Source organism: Uloborus diversus, chromosome 9 (assembly GCF_026930045.1).
Source record: "Uloborus diversus isolate 005 chromosome 9, Udiv.v.3.1, whole genome shotgun sequence".
In the NCBI taxonomy this organism is placed as follows: Eukaryota; Metazoa; Arthropoda; class Arachnida; order Araneae; family Uloboridae; genus Uloborus; species Uloborus diversus.
The window spans coordinates 3,840,785-3,860,314 of record NC_072739.1 but is presented as its reverse complement, the minus strand read 5'-3'; the positions used below and the strand labels follow the sequence as shown (position 1 = coordinate 3,860,314).

General features: G+C 35.7%; 1 protein-coding gene across 1 annotated transcript in view; it reads left to right on the top strand.

Moving 5' to 3' along the window:
• Positions 1-19,530, top strand: part of LOC129229239 (sulfate transporter-like) — a 107,782-nt gene that overhangs the window by 81,146 nt on the left and 7,106 nt on the right. Inside the window, exons 14-16 of the mRNA XM_054863504.1 lie at positions 11,163-11,232; positions 12,588-12,697; positions 15,649-15,688. Of these exons, the coding sequence (XP_054719479.1) occupies positions 11,163-11,232; positions 12,588-12,697; positions 15,649-15,688 (220 nt within the window). The remainder of the gene's footprint in view (positions 1-11,162; positions 11,233-12,587; positions 12,698-15,648; positions 15,689-19,530) is intronic.

Here is a 19,530-nt window from a genome sequence, read left to right as displayed (position 1 = left end):
TCTCGTTGATCTTCTTTACTCGCACCACAAAGCCAACAAATTTTCCTGTCATTGATTTTGCACCATCCGTGCACACACCCCACACACAAAGACCAATCTATTCCATTTTCTTCAAAGTAACTGTTGACCAGTTCGAAAATTGCTTCTCCAGTTGTGTTGGTTTTCAAAGGTTTTGCAAATAGTACATCTTCTTTATTTGTATCGTTAAAAATATACCTAACATAGACAAGTAATATTGCAGCGTTTGCTACATCAGTCGACTCATCAAGCTGGATCGCAAAATTATTCTCTTTTATTCTATTCACAAGTTCTTTCTCCACATTACTTGCCAAATCAGTAATTCTGCGTGATACTGTGTTGTTTGATAGCGGAACCAGGTCAATTTTTTTTGCTGACTTTTCTCCCAGCATACACTTAGCAATATCTTTAGCACACGGTCCAATTAAATTTTCTGCAATTGTATGTGGCTGTCCAGATCTTGCAATTCTATAACTGACTCGATATGAAGCTTCAAGGGCCATTTTACTATCTTCGTTGGATTCTAACAGGAACGTAGAGACGCTACACTTTTTATTATATTCCAATTTTCTTTTAAAATATTTGATAGGTTTATCCTTGTGTGTTGGATAATTTGTTTCGAGGTGTCTTCTCAGAAGTGACGGTTTCAAACTGCTGTTCGCTAGAACTTCGTTGCAGAGAAGACAAAGCAGTCTAGGTTCAGACTCTTCTCCAGTAAAATAAAAGCCCATTTGTAAATAGTCACTGTCATATTTTCGCTTTTTTCCTTTTTTCTCCCCTAGTTCACTTTTCTGTTTAGTCGGGGGAGGCGGCAGTTCATTACAGCTATCTATTTCAATATCCTGTGTTGATTCGAAAGTTACTGCTGATGTTGAGGGTTGATCGATTGACTGCTTGTCCATTTGTCGCTCAACCAAACTACCAGTTTTCAACCATCGATCCATAACAGCAGAAAGTTATTAAATCATAAAAATTACCAACACGATTATAACTTCACAAACAGAGCAGCAAGTTCACGTAGCAAAACCAATTGCAAACAAAATCACTTGTTTTCAAGCATCTCTAAAGTATCTCTAAATACGTCTGTTAACAACTATTTCCCCAGAACTATGAGCATGCTAATGTTATATATTTTTGAAAACGAACAGATGGGTAAAATCCAGTAATAAATTTTAAGTTTGGAGCCTTTTGCTGTCATGTCTGCTATTCGATGACTGAATTCGACGGAAATTCCCTAGTTATATTTCAACCAGATTAGAAATAATACCCCTATGATGCATTGTTTGAGAATTCTTAATTTTTTTCGACATATGTATATTATGTATATTGTTTGATTGACTCCACGCGATGGCGCCTTTTTAAGGTCATCGTGATCCCCGTCACAGCTCAATACAACGTTTCTGCATGGCGCCTCGCAATAAAGAAGGAAGGATATCTCTTTTTGTTGTCTATCGAAAAAAAAAGAGAAAATTTCTTTTTAACCAAGATTATAAAACCGCTGAAAGATTTTTTTTTTTTTTTTTTTTGAGCTTAATACAAGAGTCTGGCGCGTTTTCAAATTTAAAAAGAAAATTTAGTAACTGTGTGCAAATTGAATATTTTATAATTTTTTACCAAACTAGGAAAAATCCGCCATTGCACCGAAATTTTCGCGAACCCCCTTCCTGCACCTCGCGAACCCCTGGGGGTTCGCGAACCACCGGTTGGGAACCTCTGTCCTAGTAAATTGAAATGTCCACAGGTAAACAAATGTACGGGCTTTATTTTCTATGTAAAATATTTAATACTCTTCCTTTACACAATAGGACTTCTACTACCTAAATATAATGATTAATTTCTAAAAAAGAAAATTGCAGTATTCAACCACGAAAATTTTCAGTAAAGAGGTCAGAAATTTTTGTTCGTCTTAGCCGAGACTTTCAATTTAATGTACATATTATACGTGAAATTTTTAATGTAACTAGATAGCAAACCAAAATTAACGAACAAAATGTTCCTTTCAGCCGTGATTTCATAATATACGTGATCGTATTATGAGAGTTCAATCGTATATAATAGCCAATGATTGAGTAACGCTGACGTCATCCCCAATGATGCTCGCTCCACGTGATAATAATTTGATAATATTTTTTGGTAATGTTTGACCTGCATGGAAAGGCTTTCTTGCGACAAGGCTGAACTCGATCCGGTCACTTAACTGTTTTATTGGTAATACTGTCATTTTAGGAGAATGAAGAAACGAAAAAATGGTCAACAATGAAAGCCCTTTACAATAAATATTGATATTGCAAAGTTCATTTTCATTTATAAAATAATTTTTTATCAAAAATAAAACACATCATGAAGTTAAAATTCATGAAATTATTTGAATTTTTTGCATACACATACTCATATCAATAATAGCCAATGATCGAGTAACCCGCCTGTTTCAACAATGAAACTCGCGCCACGGTATGATAACTTGATAATATATTTTGGTAATGTTTGACATGCATGGAAAGGCTTTCTTGTGACAAGGCTGAACTCGATCCGGTAACTTAACTGTTTTACTGGTGTCACTTCAGGGGAATGAAGAAATGAAAAAATGGTCAACAATGAACGCTACGTACTGGAGTTGAGGGATAATCCGCTGGAGTTAGGGTTACCATTTCAACTATCAAAATATCACCAAACAGGCAATGGGTTCGTTCAAACGTAAACGCGACGGGCGATTTTCTAGTTAATTTTCAAGGTTAGTCTTCAAACATTGACTAATACAGATATTATCGAGCTGTCAAGATAACTTTTTGATTTCGTTTTTCCATGGCTTGGCGTTAGTTTTATTCGCATTGTTATTGGTAGATAGTAAGTCACGTGATGCTCTGAGATTGCGGTGTGCCTAGTGGAATTTATGTACTCTAAAATGTCGCCTGTTTTCCTCGGATGTAAAAACACAGTTAATATTTTTACTTATTTCTTTTTTAGCAGTTTCTTTTGGATTGAATAGCAATTGTATTTCTGTTTGTATTTGGAGTATTATTTAAGTTTAAGATATGGAAGCTAATTACCTTAGTTATTTATACCTTAGATACAGAAATCATTAACGATTATCATGTAAATAATTTCTAACTTAATAATTTATTACTAGAAGGCTCTGCCCCCCGCTCGCTTCGATCGCCAACCCTCGTTCGCCACCGGCCGGTGACACAATAGATGGTTTTAACGCTTTTACCCCTGGAGTACCTTAAGCTCTCCTCAGTCGTACCTTTTATTACAGCAAAAACAATGTTTTGTAACAAAATTACATAGGATTGTTTCGTACAATCCTATGTAATTTTTACTTTAGCATTTGTATTATTCAGTAAAACACTTTATCACTTACAGTTAAGCTGGCTTTGATGTCGGACTGACAAACCAAGTACGTTAGTACCAAGTTTGTTAGACTGAAAAAAATTTTGCACTATCTATCCAGAAGTTTCACATTTAACCAAAATGAAAAGAAAATACTTGGTGCTCTTAAAGTTAAGCTTTCATATTTTTTTAAACTTTTTTTATTTCTGTGAACATAAAACTTTTTTTAAACTCTACTAATTTCATCCGGAAAAATCGGAGATCCACATAAACGGAGATCGGATAGACGAGGTTCTACTGTGGTTAAAATCTCTTGTAAGCACTAAGTAAGGAAAAGCTGACATTAGCCCTCAACTTGAAGGTTTTTACAGAATTGGTTGTAACTTTACTGTTTTTTTTTTTTTTTTTTTTTTTTTTTAACTGCTCAAAATTTCCATTGATTGAGTCAAAAATTTAAAACCATGATGAAGCCATGATTCAAGGACATTTATTTAGTTGTTGTTTGAAGCACTTTCATAAGAAAATGGACTCCACTTTATTTTGGAGAAGTTTCAAAACTGGCACGTGATCGTCGGGTAGAACGGGATATAACTTTATTTTGACCGACCACGTTTGCTGCATTGTAGATTCTGAACAAAAATCTTCAACGATTTATGTTAAGATGGTGAGTCGTAAGCAAACAGTTTCTAAAATAATGACAGAAAAATACAATAGAAATTGTGAAGCTGACTTTATTACCGTAAAACTGCTTTTTTTGTCGTATGATTAACACTGTAACGAAAACACATTTACAGCAGTTTAAAAATTTTTAAGTTGGTTTCTTTGTAATATGCATAATACTGTAACAAAGTAACTTTCTATGTCTCATAAACGTAATACACTGGCCTCAAAAAGTTAAGGTACAACCAGTTTTTTGCGTCTAATTTGCAAATGAATGAATGTAGAAAGAAAAAAATTTGGAGGATATGTGCATTTGATGGTTTTTTGTTGAATGCATCATAGAAATTTGTATAAATGTATTGCAACAACGATTTATAACAAAAAATGCAATCTTCGCGGAAAAGTCCGTTCTTGAAGAAAACAGAACATCACAGTATAATGTTGTAAAATGTCAGAGAAACAATACAAAAATGGGTTCTAATAAGGAATGTGGTCCCCCCTAACTTTAATTCATCGGCGGCATCGATTTTCCATTCTGTGTATTAAGTTGTCGGACACCGGAATAGGAAGCGAAGACCAGACACAGAGTAAGCCCTGTTCCAGCTCATGTAACGACCTTGTAGGAAGATTTAAAGCATCAACCTGTCTGCCAAGATAGTCCCAAAGATGTTCTGTCGGATTCACGTCTGGAGATCGAGCTGGCCATTCCATTCGTCCCAAACCGTGATCTTCAAGATACTCCTCAACGATCCGAGCTCGGTGAGGTTGTGCATTACCATCCATCAGAATGGAGTCATTACCAACAGCACCAGCATATGGGCGGACATATGGATCGGAGATCTCATCCCGATATCTCAGATCAGTCATAGTTCCTCCTTGGAACACATGGAGGTCAGTGTGACCACCGAGCGAGATCCCTGCCCAAACCATTATTCCACCACCTCTATATATAACTGTGGTCTTTCGACAGTTTTGGTTGGATGGTATCTAGTGCGCTGTTCCCTCCAGATTAGTAGACGCCTTGAATCACTCTCCAAAGTAAATCTGGACTCGTCTGTGAACAGCACAGAAGCCCATTGCTGCTGGGTCCAGGAAAAATGTTCTCACGTCCGGAATAAGCGGATCCTTCTCTGCGATCCGTTGAGGGGAACACCCACAACGGATCGTCTTGCATAGAGACCTGCATTGTGAAGACGATTTTGCTCCGTAGTAGCTGAGATTCTTCTTCCTGATGCTACAAAACGGTCTGCAACGAGCTGCGGCACAGTAGTGATTCTTCTCCTTCGGGCCGAAAGAACTAGAAGACGGACACGAGCTACAGGTGTTGTAGCACGTGGTCGGGCTGGAACAGTTCTTCTACACACAGAATCTTCTAATTGCTATTGATCTCAAAGTCGCTGAACAACACTACGAGACACATTGAGATGTCTAGCATCATCAGCCTGCGACAACCCCATTTCCATTCATCCAACTGCCCGCCACCTTAACAAATTGGGCGAACGACGTCTCTGAGACATTTTCTAAACTCTTTTGACTATTGTCACCGAAACTGCCAACAACTATTAAAAATCAACACAACTTACACACAAAAGCTTGATATTTGCATCTTTTTTCTCATTCATAAAGATATGTTCTTTTCTATGAAACAAAAGTGCCAGCTATTGTTTTTTCATAAATTGTTTTAAAGTTCGTTACTATCATTCACGCAAACTATGCATTTTATTGTTACTGCCATTTTTTTAATGATGAGCTTCGAAAAACATGTTGTACCTTAACTTTTTGAGGCCAGTGTATTAAAACACACAGAGTCGATTTTAATCGTGTAACGTAACATCAAAAAAAGCTTCAAATTTAGAGCAATAGTTTGAAGATTAATTAGAAATCAGCTGTTTAGAAATTGGTGTGTAAAAAGAGGGGAAATTGCCCCCTTTTAAGTAGGTTTTTTTAATGACATTCGAAAAGATACGGTTTAAACCATTTCTTTTACAGACAGCGTTATATTATTACATTAGCGTCTAAAACTATACTACCGCCTTTTTTTTTTTTTGTCAATAACAAAAGGAGAAAGAAACTGATATCAACCGAATGGGGTTGTTTCCTTCAGTCAAAGGTACTGCTTTTAGTCCCTGTTATTGATAGAATAAGCAGAAAAATAACATGGAGCTGGAAAAAACTTTTATTTTCCTAACAGTAATATTTTATTTAATTTTTTAAACGTCCGATTTTGGAAATAAGGCGTGGTCTTTATGACGTCACAAATGATGCATGCTAACTCCATCGCCGGGTAAATGTTTACGCTTTGCCGTTAACTCTTGTTACAGGTTATGATAATTGTGAGCTAATGACATCAGTGAATGGCATTTCTTCACTTGTGATTTCATGTGCAGAAGCGCAAAAAATGAATTTCAATCTGCGCATCAATTAAAATAATTGTTAAAAAATATTAAACTTTGTCAAATAATTTTTAAAAAATGTTTAAATTCTATATTTTTAAGCATGCTCTTTGAGAAAAAAAATACTTTTAAGATTTCGGAAACGAGCCCATTCTAAAACTGATCCGGATCTTCCAGAGATCTGGATAAACGAAGGCCGGATAAACGAGGTTCTACTGTAGTTAAAATCTCTTGTAAGCTGTAAGTAAACAAAAGCTGGCATTTGCCTTTAATTTGAAAGTGTTATAGGGTCGTAACTTTACAGTGGTTTTTGGAAACTGCTCATTTTCATTCAAAGTGAGTGGAAAATAAAATTTAAAGCTATGTTTTATGTATAGTCTTCAAGTTATGTTTACTTAGCTGTTGTTTAAAGCACTTTTGTAAAAATTTAAAAAAAAAATGGATTCCACTCTATTTTTGTGAAAGTGTCAGAACCAGCCACGTGATCGTCGGGTAGAACGGGCTATAATTCCATTCCGACCTACCATTTTTGTTGCATTATAGATTCTCAACAAATATCTTTAATGATTTCATATCGTGAGTAGTAAACAAATAATTTGTAAAATAGAGAGAGATATATACAATAGGAATTGTGAAGCGATTTTAACACCGTTAAACTGCTTTTTTTGTCCCATGATGAACGTTGTAACGAAAACACATTTACAGCAATTTCAAAAACTTTAAATCGGCTTTTCTTGTAATGTGCATAATACTGTAACAAAAACATATTTACAGTAACTTTCTAGGCGTTTCATAACAAATGGTGATATTAAAACAGAGTCGATTTTTTTCATCCAACATAGCTTCGAAAAAAGCTTCACATTTAGAGCAATAATTTGGAAATTAATTGAAAACCAGCTGTTAGGCAATTGGTGCGTAAAAATACTGGAAATTGCACCATTTTAGGTTGTTTTTCTTCAATGACATTCGAGAAGACACGGTTCGAAATATTTCTTTCTGACAACGTTGTATAATTTCGTCAACATTGAGAACTGTATCCTCGCCATTTTTTTTCTTTCAATAACAGTAGGGTCGTTTCCGAAATTTTAAAAGGTATTTTTTTCTGAAAGAGCATACTTAAAAACATAGGATTTAACCATTTTTAAAATAATTTGACAAAGTTTAATATTTTTAACTATTTTAAACGGTGCAATAGGGTCGTTTCCGAAATTTTAAAAGTATTTTTTTTTCTGAAAGAGCATGCTTAAAAACATAGGATCTGACCATTTTTTTAAATAATTTGTTTAAGTTTAATATTTAAAAAAAAAAAATTACTTAAATCGGTGAGCTTTCGTTGTTTACGCTTCTGCCGATGACATCACAAATGATGAAATGCCATTCAGTGTTGCCATTCACAGAGCAAAATATTTAATTCGCATCTTTACTCATGTGTATTGGCAACGATATGGTTGATAGCAAGCGTAGACCGCAGTATTTATTTCGCTTCTTGATTATCACAACGTGGAAACGCGGTACAAAGATGCTGCAAATTGCATCATTTGTGATGTCATCAAGACCACGTCTTGTTTGAAAAATCGGAAATTTTAAAAATTAATTTAAAAATAACAGTTGGGAAAATTAAAGTATTTTCTGGGTCCTTCTTTTTTTCTTTTTTATTTCTTGCTTATTCTATCAATTTCAGTGACAAAAAGTAGCACTTTTGACTGAAGGAAACAACCCCATTTCATTGTTTAAGCTTCTGCACATGACATCACAAATGATGAAATGCCGTTCACTGATGCCATTCACAGAGCATAATATTTAATTTGCTTCTTTACTCACATGTTTTGCTAACAATATGGTTGATATCAAGCGCAGAGCGCAATATTTAATTCGCTTCTTGATTATCATATCGCAGAATCGCGGTAGACAGATGCGCCAAAGTACATCATTTGTGACGTCATAAAGACCACGCCTTATTTTCAAAGTCGGACATTTTAAAAATTATGCGTTGGGAAAATGAAAGTTTTTAATCGCTCCATGATTTTTTTTTGCATAGTTTATCAATTTCAGTGACTGAAAGTAATACTTTTAACTGAAGGAAACAACCTCATTACACTGTTAAAAATTTTCCGGAAAATTTACGGTAATTGTTACTGGCATCCATGTTGCCAGTAACTATTACCGTAAAAATCAAATGTTACTGTAAAATTTTACGGTTTCCTCGGTAGGCCACAGCAACCAGTTGGCGCTGGGATCGCTTATTTCTCCGGTATAAATTACCGTAAAAATCAGCGATGCGTCGGCGATGCAATTTTACAGTAACAATTACCAGAAAATCTTCCTGAATTTTTAACAGTGTACAAGAGGAGATAAACGAATTTGATCCGGAGATATCCGATCTGCAGTACCAATCAAATCCACACATTCCAGTTTCAACAAAATTGAGTAAGGACCATTCCACCGTCACGTGCGGGACAAAAATACGCTTAAATTTCATTAACATTTCGTCATATCTCTTAATATTTTAATGAAACAAGGGTAAACAATTTTTTTTATCTCTACATTTGATGCAAAGATGCTCCTGACACAATTATATTTTTATTAAACAATTCTGTTATTTAAAATGAAATTTATTTACATGCGTCACGTGCGGGACATCTAAAATCAACCTCTGGTAACTTGCTTATGAATAAGCTAAACTTTTCGCTCTACTAATACAGCAATGACGAAACAAATTGTAAATTTTGAAAGCTATGGTTAAAACGTAAAGGAAACATATCTCATTAGTTTAGAAATAATTATTAAAACCACTGAAAAAAAATGTATACGCCTATTCCACTGAAAATGGTCATTTTGTCCCGCACGTGACGGTTCCTATATTTTATAACGAGCTGATGTGTGCATCACATGACTTCCTTTTACTCCAATTTAATGTCATTTCCCCATTATTCGCTATTTTAATGTGATTCAATATTTATTCTCTAAATATCACCAACAATGGCCAAATTGAAACCAAAAAAAAAAAAAAAAAAAACTCCGCCAAATTTGTCGCCAAGTTGGCGACAAAACTTGGCGACCAAAAGACTGGCGATATATCGCCAAGTGTCCGACAAATTATAACGCCACTTGAGTTTACATCGAAATTAACAATGATTTCCCCCCAAAAAGGTGCAAAAGACCCCCTTAGGAACATCCGAAAGCAACCAAAAGGGGAGGTGCACAACTAGACCCCACTACGAGTCTATGTACCAAATTTCAACTTTCTAGGACATACCATTTTTGAGTTATGCGAGATACATACGCACATACATACAGACGTCACGAGAAAAGTCGTTGTAATTACCTCGGTGATGGTCAAAATGGATATTTCGCGTGTCTATACATTCTTAGGCACTTTTCCGCATGTGGTCGAATCGAAAAAAAAACTCAACATTCATTTGGGGGTGAGCAAAATGGAAATTAAGGGCGATTTTTGAGTGAAAATTTTTTCGCGAATACAATACTTCCTTTTTTGTAAAAGGAAGTAAAAAAGAAATAATTTTTGAAGAAAATTTTTTCTTAAGAAGTCACACATGCGTTTGTGATTTCTAAAGCAACAAAGTTTTGTTCATCATCCTTTTAAGTTATTATTTTTTATGAAATATATGAAGCACCACGTGCGGGACAAATTTACCGTTTTGAGTAGAATGGCACGTTAGCAGCTGATAAAAAATATTACACTATGATTCTTCGAACACTGTATTGTTAGTTTCAGTCAAGGGAAGTCTTGCCCCATTTAAATTCTGTTTTAAAACTTAGGAGTCCTAAATCAAACATATACATGTCTATAGAATTGTTTCAATCAAAAAACCATCTCTATCGGGGTAACAGGAGGTCCCTATTTCGACCATGTGACCTGGAACTGTTCTACACTGTCAAGTTTTGTGCTTACTTGCTGTTGAGGTTATGGCAGACGTCTGGGAATGTTTTTAGATTCTTAATTCGCTTAAACAAACATATTCACTACGATTTAAATCAAAGAAATGCATGTCAGATTCAATCAAATGAATACTTGTCCTGATTAAAAAATTTAGCTACAAGTTTATTGATCTTCCTATATTCGAAAGCTTTTTCTTAAAAATATAAATGAGACTAAATCAAGCTAAATATATAAATACAATTTTCCATAAAAGTTTATTTAGAAACACGTTTTTCGTGAATTCAACAAAATCGTTTGAATGGACACGTGTAATTTTGATTGGTTCCTTCTCATATGGAAAGATTAAAAAAAGAATAAGTAATTATCATGTCAAATCATTTATCTTTACTAATAATAAAGCTGAAAGTCGCTCTGTCTGGATCTCTGTGGACGCGCATAGCGCCTAGACCGTTCAGCAGATTTTCATGAAATTTGGCACAAAGTTAGTTTGTATCACAGAGATGTATACCTCGAAGCGATTTTTCGAAAATTCAATTTTGTTCTTTTTCTATTCCAATTTTAAGAACATTTTCCCGAGAAATTACCATAAGATGGACGAGTAAATTACCAAGTTATTATAACGTGGAACCGTAACATGGGCAAGCCGATTGGCGAGAAATTCACCATACATTTTTTTATAAATATACAGGCGAACCAAAAGACCTTTTAATTTTCTACTACGGGCAAAGCCGTGCGGGTACCACTAGTGAAAAATAATTCAGTATGAGAATTATTTCGAAAAATTTTGTTACTTACTTACTGACTCTCCACCCGTGCTTTTAAATACTATTTCCAAATTTTGATCTCAATTTTTCTCTTAGCCCAGAGACGTGCTTACTGGGTAATCTCCCCGGCACAGAAATATACAGGAGCGTCGAGAAATATCCAAATGTAAGTAATTAGCTAAATATGTTTTTTAATTTTGCAATAAGTTACCGCCCTATGCCATGGCTAAGGCAGAAATGCATAAAATACACCGCCAGCTGAGTCATTCCTTCCGAGGACTGTAGTTTCGTGCTTTTTAGCACTCATGAGCCCGAAATAGGAAGTAACTGAGCTGGCGGCGGAAAGCCTCTTAAAGGTGCCAAGAGAGCCAAACAAACTGGTAGCTAATGTAGAATTAGCACACCAAATGAGTGACCAACAGCAATTGTGCGATTCAACTCAAAAATTGATGGCGAAGCATGGTATTTGTAGTAAGTTACCGCCCTAAGCCAGAGCTAAGGCAGAAATACTTAAAATACACCACCAACTCAGTTATTCCATCCGAGGACTGCAGTTTCGTGCTTTTTAGCACTCATCAGCCCGGAAGAGGAATCACAAGACCACACCAGATGAGTGACCGCAGCAATGGTGCGGTTCAACTCAAAGATTGAAGGCAAAGCTAGGTATTTAACTTACGGTGGTCTCTTACTGCAAAATACCTAGCTTTGCCTTCAATCTTTGAGTTGAACCGCACCATTGCTGCGGTCACTTGTCTGGTGTGCTAATTCTACATTAGCTACCAGTTTATTCAGTAAATTACTGCCCATTAGACAGGGCTAAAGCAGAAATACACCACCAGCTCAGTCATTTCCAGCCGAGGACTGCAATTTCGTGCTTATTAGCACTCATCCGCCCGGCATAGGAAAGTGACCGAGCCGGAGATGGGAAAACCTCTTAAGGAAGCCAAGAGTGCCAAACAAACTGGTAGCTAATATAGAATTAGCACAGAATAGAAGAGTGACCGAAGCAATAGTTCAGTTCGAATTGAACCGAACCATTCGGTTCAATTCGAACTGAACCATCGTCTGAACCATCGTCTGACGAATGACCGAAGCAATAGTTCAGTTCGAATTGAACCGAACCATTCGGTTCAATTCGAACTGAACCATCGTCTGGTCTGTGCTAATTCTATATTAGCTACCAGTTTGTTTGGCACTCTTGGCTTCCTTAAGAGGTTTTCCATCTCCGGCTCAGTCACTTTCCTATGCCTGATGAGTGCTAATAAGCACGAAACTGCAGTCCTCGGCTGGAAATGACTGAGCTTGTTGGTGTATTTTATGCAGCTACCAGTTTGTTTGGCTCTCTTGGCTTCTTTAAGAGGTTTTCCGCCTCCAGCTCAGTTGCTTCCTATTCCGGGTTGATGAGTGCTAAAAAGCACGAACCTGCAGTGCTCGGATGGAATGACTGAGCTGGCGGTGTATTTTATGCATGTTTTCTAATTACTAAAAGATTAGAAATCTGAGTAAATTGTGTTTTTCCAGGTGACAGAAATTCCTGGGGTAAAGATTTTCCATTTTGGAGCATCTATTTATTTTGGAAACAGGGACTATTTTAGATCCCAAATATTTCATCACATTAGTTTTCAACAAAGGTAAGCGATATTTTTAAAGCAGCGTCAAACTGATTACTTTCTCAAACAAATCTTGTGTGTAAAGTAAGAAATAACAACGTCAAAAAGCACAAATTGCAGATTACTGCAGACACGTGTTTCGGCGTTGCAAGGAACGCCTTTTTCAGTGCGAAAGAAATGAGCTTATGGATGAAAAGACATCCGACAAAAGTTTCATCCATAAAAGCTCATTTATTTGGCATTGAAAAAGGCGTTCCTTTAAACGCCGAAACACGTGTCTGTATTAATCTGCAAATTGTGCTTTTTGACGTTATTTCTTACTTTACTTTTCAGCACAAAGGTAAATATTTATCAAATCTTATGGGGTTATTATTAGATGAATTAAACATTTTCGTTTTTTTCCAATATGCATTTGAAAAAGTGAGAAGCAAAGGGATGTACGACATTTTCAAGTTTTTAGTAAAACGTGTTTAAGGATAACATCCTAGGTAGGCTTTCACTGAATTTTTTTCTAAATCATGCTGTATAGTAGCAACTACCAGGGCTATTAGTACCATCTCTTACACCAAGACAGACGAGGGGTTCACCTACTATTTGTACTGGTTATCTCCAATTTTTACTTTCTTCTATATCTAATATATAGAAGAAAGTATTGGATTCGTGCAAATTTTCGAATTTCGAATTTTGACGGATTCGAACGTTTTGAGGTGTGCTGAGTCCATTTCGACCATTTTTGGAAAATGTCTGTCTGTCTGTGTGTGTGTATGTATGTGTGTGTGTGTGTGTGTGTATGTATGTGTGTCACGTCTGTGTGTGACCAGTTTTTTGTGGCCGCTCTACAACAAAAACTACCGCATGAAATCGAACGAAATTTAGTACACATATGTGCCCCTATGTGAACTTGTGCCCATTAGTTTTTGGCGCGAATTCCTCCAAGGGGGGTGGAGCAATGGGACGTTTTTCGAGTTAGGCGTGCTTGCTATTCCTCAGGAAGTTACTGGCGGAATCAAACAAAATTTGGTCCATATGTTGGTATTACCAGGAACAGGTGCTGATTCAATTTTGGTGTCAATAACTCAAACGGGGGTTGAGCTGTAGAACGTTTTTTGTCGTCAATTGTGACTGCTGTATCTCAAGAAATAATGAATGGAATGAAAGAAAAATTTATCGACAAGTAGCCCTTAGTGGGTATAAGAACTGATTTTATTTTTGTGTCAACAGCTAAAAGGGGGGTAGCGCAATCACCCGTTCTTTTTTTCCATTTTGAGTGCCCTATCTCAAGAAGTAATGCTACGTTCTGGTTGAAATTTGGAATATATGTGAATCCATATGTAAACAGGCTTTGGTTCTATTTTGACGCCGATCGCTCCAAGAGGTGTTGATTTTTTTTTTTTTTTTTTTGCGAATAAAAATATTTTTATTAATGCAACAATAAGAAAGATAAATCGTAATAGATTGTCGTCTGCGTATTTCTCGTGATTTTAATTGTATGGAAATGATAGGAAATATTATCTCAATGATTTAAAATTTTGAACTGTTGCCATCTTATGTTTGTTAACAAATAAAATATTTGTAATTCATTCAAGCAAGGCTTTTAAAATAACTTTCATTTTTCGCTCTTTGCTTTGCTTTTGCAATAATTCAGACATTGGGATAGTCGTCAAGTTTTTGCATGTGTCATTTTGTTTTTGTTGGGAATATTGCTTCCTCGTCAAGCATGGGGAGGGATCAGAAAAAAAAAAAAGAAAAATATAGAAGAAAGTTTCGTGATGGCCACAACATACTAGTTTAATTTTGCCACAACTTAGAATAATAAACATAGAACAAGCGGCAGTATTTTTCGCTAATGCATAGAATATTCTAAAAAAAAAAACCTTGTTGACTGTTTTATTTCATTTCTCATACTAACTTGTGCTTAGTTGTTACTGATGAAATGAAAATGGGAAAAACTTTAACAAAACAACTAATATTTTTGATGACTAATGAAAGCCTCTTTATTACAATAATTTCTCTTTTAGTGTCGCTACAAACATCTTGGTCTTGCACTGACTTTAATGTTCGTTATTTTCTAAAATTTTATTTTGAGTTAATTTATTTTTAAGATAATTATTAGTCTCAAAAAACGTTTCTCGTGATCAAACTGCGCAATCAAATTTCTCATGCTATGTTCTAGTCTCTAGTGTGACTTTGGTGAAAAGACGTCGGACCTTAACTACTTCATTTCGACTTGGAAAGATAGAAGCGGCACAAAGCAAATAACTCTCGTAGTACGTTATTGCCGAGCTAAGCCAGCTTCCCTCACCTCTTTTTCAATAAATGGAAAAGTTTAATCCATTGTACATTGTAGTTCAAGTTATAGGAACCAAACTACACGTTGGTCTTTTAGTTTTTGTTTGGGGAGTATTTGGTATGAGGCACCAGAAGCAAAGCGATGTAAGTGGTCATTTTCAAGTTTTGAGTAAAACGCGTTTGAAGATCAGATCCTAGGAAGTTTTTCATTGATTTTTTTCTAAATCATGCTGTAGTGCAGCACCTACCAGGGCTACTAGTACTAGTTCCTGCCCCAAAACCGAGGAGATGTTCACCTACCATGTGTACTGGTTATCTCCAAATTTTTAATTTTGTCACTTACATCCCTTTGCTTTTCACTGCCTCATATGATAAAAAAAAGAAAAAGAAACTCATAAGGGATGCCACTAAATGTCCGGGAATTTCTTTCTTTCTTTTCCAATTGTAATCTTTACACAAAAATACCCCCGCCAAAGAGGTATCTTTCTGTTTTGCAATAAATACCCTCCCCCCTTCCCAAGATTACACATGCTCAGTTTTGGCACTGATTTTTGTATTTAAACGGACAACTTTTACGAGTATATTCCACTCATACCATATTATTGTGTAATACCTTTGTTTAACAGTAAATACTTTCATTTTTTCACGGTTTTCTAGTTAATAAATGCATTTTTTTTTAATAGCTCGAGTCCAGAGGCAGAAGTAAAATATCAAAATGAACAAGTAAGTACATTTTAGTTTTATTAGAGTTGAATGAAATATCATATGTTATGTTAGCTGGAATTATAGTTTCAGTTGTTTTTTTGAAAGAAATTTCCGATTTGGGAAGAGCCAAATTTTCGGAAATACTGTATACTTGTGTTAAAACAGCACATTCCGGGACTGTAAAATATATCATCGTACGGTATTCTCGATAGTAAAATTAAGTTTTATTTATTATTATGATTTTTTTTTTTAATGTCTGCACTTGATTTACGTGATGTCACTAAAATGCATTAAAAAATATGTAGTAGTCCACAAGTAGCGGCGGATTAAAAAAAAAAAATCCACTTTCTCTACCACTCTTTCGTAACTCCTAAACTCCTCTTTTTGTTCACAGGAGTCTTTTGAAAAAAATGTTCTAATCTAAACAAAGGATGAAATGCTTATTTGCACGAAATTCTTCCTTTGTTTAACTGTATATTCCAGATTTCGGAATAGTGCTTCATCGGAAAATCTTATAAATCCTGTTTTCTCTTCATTTTTCCCTTTTCTCAGCTCTTCTTACGTAACTGTAAAGAAGGCAGAAAACCTTCCCATATTCAAATGTATATATATTCCAGCGATTATTAAATAAAAAGCTTTTTTTACTTCCTTTTACAAAAAAAGGAAGTGTATTCGCGAAAAATTTTTCACTCAAAAATCGGCCTTAATTTCCATTTTTCTCACCCCCGAATGAATGTTGAGTTTTTTCTTCGACCCGCCCACACGTGGATATATGTCTAGGAACCTACAGACACCCGAAATATCCATTTTGACGACCCCCGAGTTAATTACAACGAATTTTCTCGTGACGTCTGTATGTACGTATGTATGTATCTCGCATAACTCAAAAACGGTATGTACAAGAAAGTTGAAATTTGGTACGTAGACTCCTAGTGGGACCTAGTTGTGCATCTTCCCTTTTGGTTTCATTCGGATGTTCCCAAGGGGGATCTTTTGCCCCTTTTTGGGGCGAAATTATTGTTATTTCGATATAAACTCAAGTGGTGTTATAATTTATCGGACACTTGGCGATAGATCGCCAGTCTTTTGGTCGCCAAGTTTTGTCGCCAACTTGGCGGCAAATTTGGCGATTTTTTTTTTTTTAATTTTAACTTTGGTTTCAATTTGGCCACTGTTGGTAATATTTAGAGAGTAAACAACTGAATCACATTAAAATTTCCAATAATGGGGAAATGACATTAAAATGGAGTAAAAATAAGTCACGTGGTTCATTTTTAAATGCAATCAAACAATCAGTTAGCTCTCCCTGAGGAATTTAAATACCTGCAGTTGAAAAACCAAATGAACAGTTGACACACCATCGGTTAGGCAGATTTTCAATTCAAATAAACGATAGGAGGCGCTGTAGTCTCCGACTAATGACTACTGAAAGAGGTAAAACCGTGACCGAGCCCCTGAGCGAATTGTCCAATACCGAGCTGCCTCGTCTGTGCAACCACTGAATATTTTACCTTTTTGACTAATTTCTTAAATCACCGAAAGGTGGCGTACTCAAACTCTGGAAAGACGACTTCCGGGCTTCCTTTTATTTTATTTATTTGTTTGTTTTTTGCACATTTCACTGTCTGCTGAAACAAATCTCTGAGTTGTCACTCCAGTTTTCAATCTATACTAATCTTCTTTACTAATAATAAAGCAGTAAGTCTCTCTGTCCGGAGGATGTCTGTAGGATGTCTGTAAGGATGTCCGTAGGATGTCTGTGACGCGCATAGCGCTTAAACCGTTCGGCCGATTTTCATGAAATTTGGCACAAAGTTAGTATGTAGCATGGGGGTGTGCACCTCGAAGCGATTTTTCGAAAATTCGATGTGGTTCTTTTTTTATTCAAATTTTAAGAAAAAAAAAACTATCATAAATTACGAAATTATCATAACGTGGAATCGTAACATGGGCACAAGCCAATTGGCGAGATACGAAATTATCATAACGTGGAACTGTAACGTCGGTACAAGCCAATTGGCGAGAAAATTCACCATACATCATTTGTAAATATACAAGCGAACCAAAAGACCTTTAATTTTTCTATTACGGGCGAAGCCGTGCGGGTGCCACTAGTTACTAATAATAAAGCTGAAAGTCTCTCTGTCCGGAGGATGTCTAGATGTCTGGATGTCTGTAGGATGTCTGTAGGATGTCCGTAGGATGTCTGTGACGCGCATAGCGCTTAAACCGTTCGGCCGATTTTCATGAAATTTGGCACAAAGTTAGTATGTAGCATGGGGGTGTGCACCTCGAAGCGATTTTTCGAAAATTCGATGTGGTTCTTTTTTTATTCCAATTTTAAGAAAAAAAATATCATAAATTACGAAATTATCGTAACGTGGAACCGTAACATGGGCACAAGCCAATTGGCGAGATACGAAATTATCATAACGTGGAACCGTAATGTCGGTACAAGCCAACTGGCGAGAAAATTCACCATACATTATTTGTAAATATACAGGCGAACCAAAAGACCTTTTGATTTTTCTATTGCGGGCGAAGCCGTGCGGGTATCACTAGTTACTAATAATAAAGCTGAAAGTCCCTCTGTCTGTCAGGATGTCTGTGACGCGCATAGCGCCTAGACCGTTCTGCGGATTTTCATGAAATTTGGCACAAAGTTAGTTTGTAGCATGGGGGTGTGCACCTCGAAGCGATTTTTCGAAAATTCGATGTGGTTCTTTTTCTATTCCAATTTTCAGAACAAAATTCTCATAAGATGGACGAGTAAATTACGAAATTATCATAACGTGGAACCGTAACATGGGCACAAGCCAATTGGCGAGAAAATTCACCATACATTATTTGTAAATATGCAGGCGAACCAAAAGACCTTTTAATTTTCTATTACGGGCAAAGCCGTGCGGGTACCACTAGTACTAATATAAAGCTGAAGAGTTAGTTTGTTTGCAGGAACTACTGGTTCGAATTGAAAGATTCTTTTTGTGTTGAATAGTCCATTTATTGAGGAAGGTTATAGGCTATAATTGACATTTTAATTAGAAAAACAGTTATTCAATGTTTTATGTGATTTTTAGCAGTTTTTAGTCTGTTTTACACTACATACAGATCCCGAACCAATTGCACCAGAAAAATATTTTTTGTACTAAAATGTAGAAAATTTAATTTTAAGCAAGACGAAAAAAAAGTTTTTGCAAATAGAGCAAATTTTCTATGTTTTATAATTAAAAAAAACCCCTTTATTTTGCATTTTTTCCTGAGTTTAATTTTTTTTCTTAACTCATCCCACAAAAAGTATAAAGGCCTCTTTTCTAAAATTAAACTATGTAATAGTAAAAACATTTCACCTTCTTTAGGAAAAAAGTTTTCAAAAATACGCAAAAAATAAATTTTTTTTTTTTTACAATTTTTTTAATGCGGAGCACAGCACGACTTCTCCAAGCGTAGCAGAAGTTTTTAGCAATCTTCAATTTACGATGGTCATTACGTCATGACCACATGATCCAACTACAGCGCTTGCTTTTGCTTTTTTTTTATGTAGTAATTTTGTTCATTTCCCCCCCCCCCTCTCATCTAGTATTGCTGTTATTTAACATTACATATTTGTGTGTATTTGATTCATTAAAAGCAGTAAGGTTTTCCTTTTATCTTTTGCACACAATGGGGGGGTTTTTTTGGTGCTATTTTAATTAAATAAATAAAGCGCGCGGTTTTTGCATGATCTTTGTTTTATATACATTGAAAAAGATTGTTAATTACCATCAGAGGTAGATATGCATAGATCGTATAGAGAGATAGGTCGATAGATAAATATAGAGGTCGAAATTTGTAGATGGTCAGTAAGAGATAGATAGGCT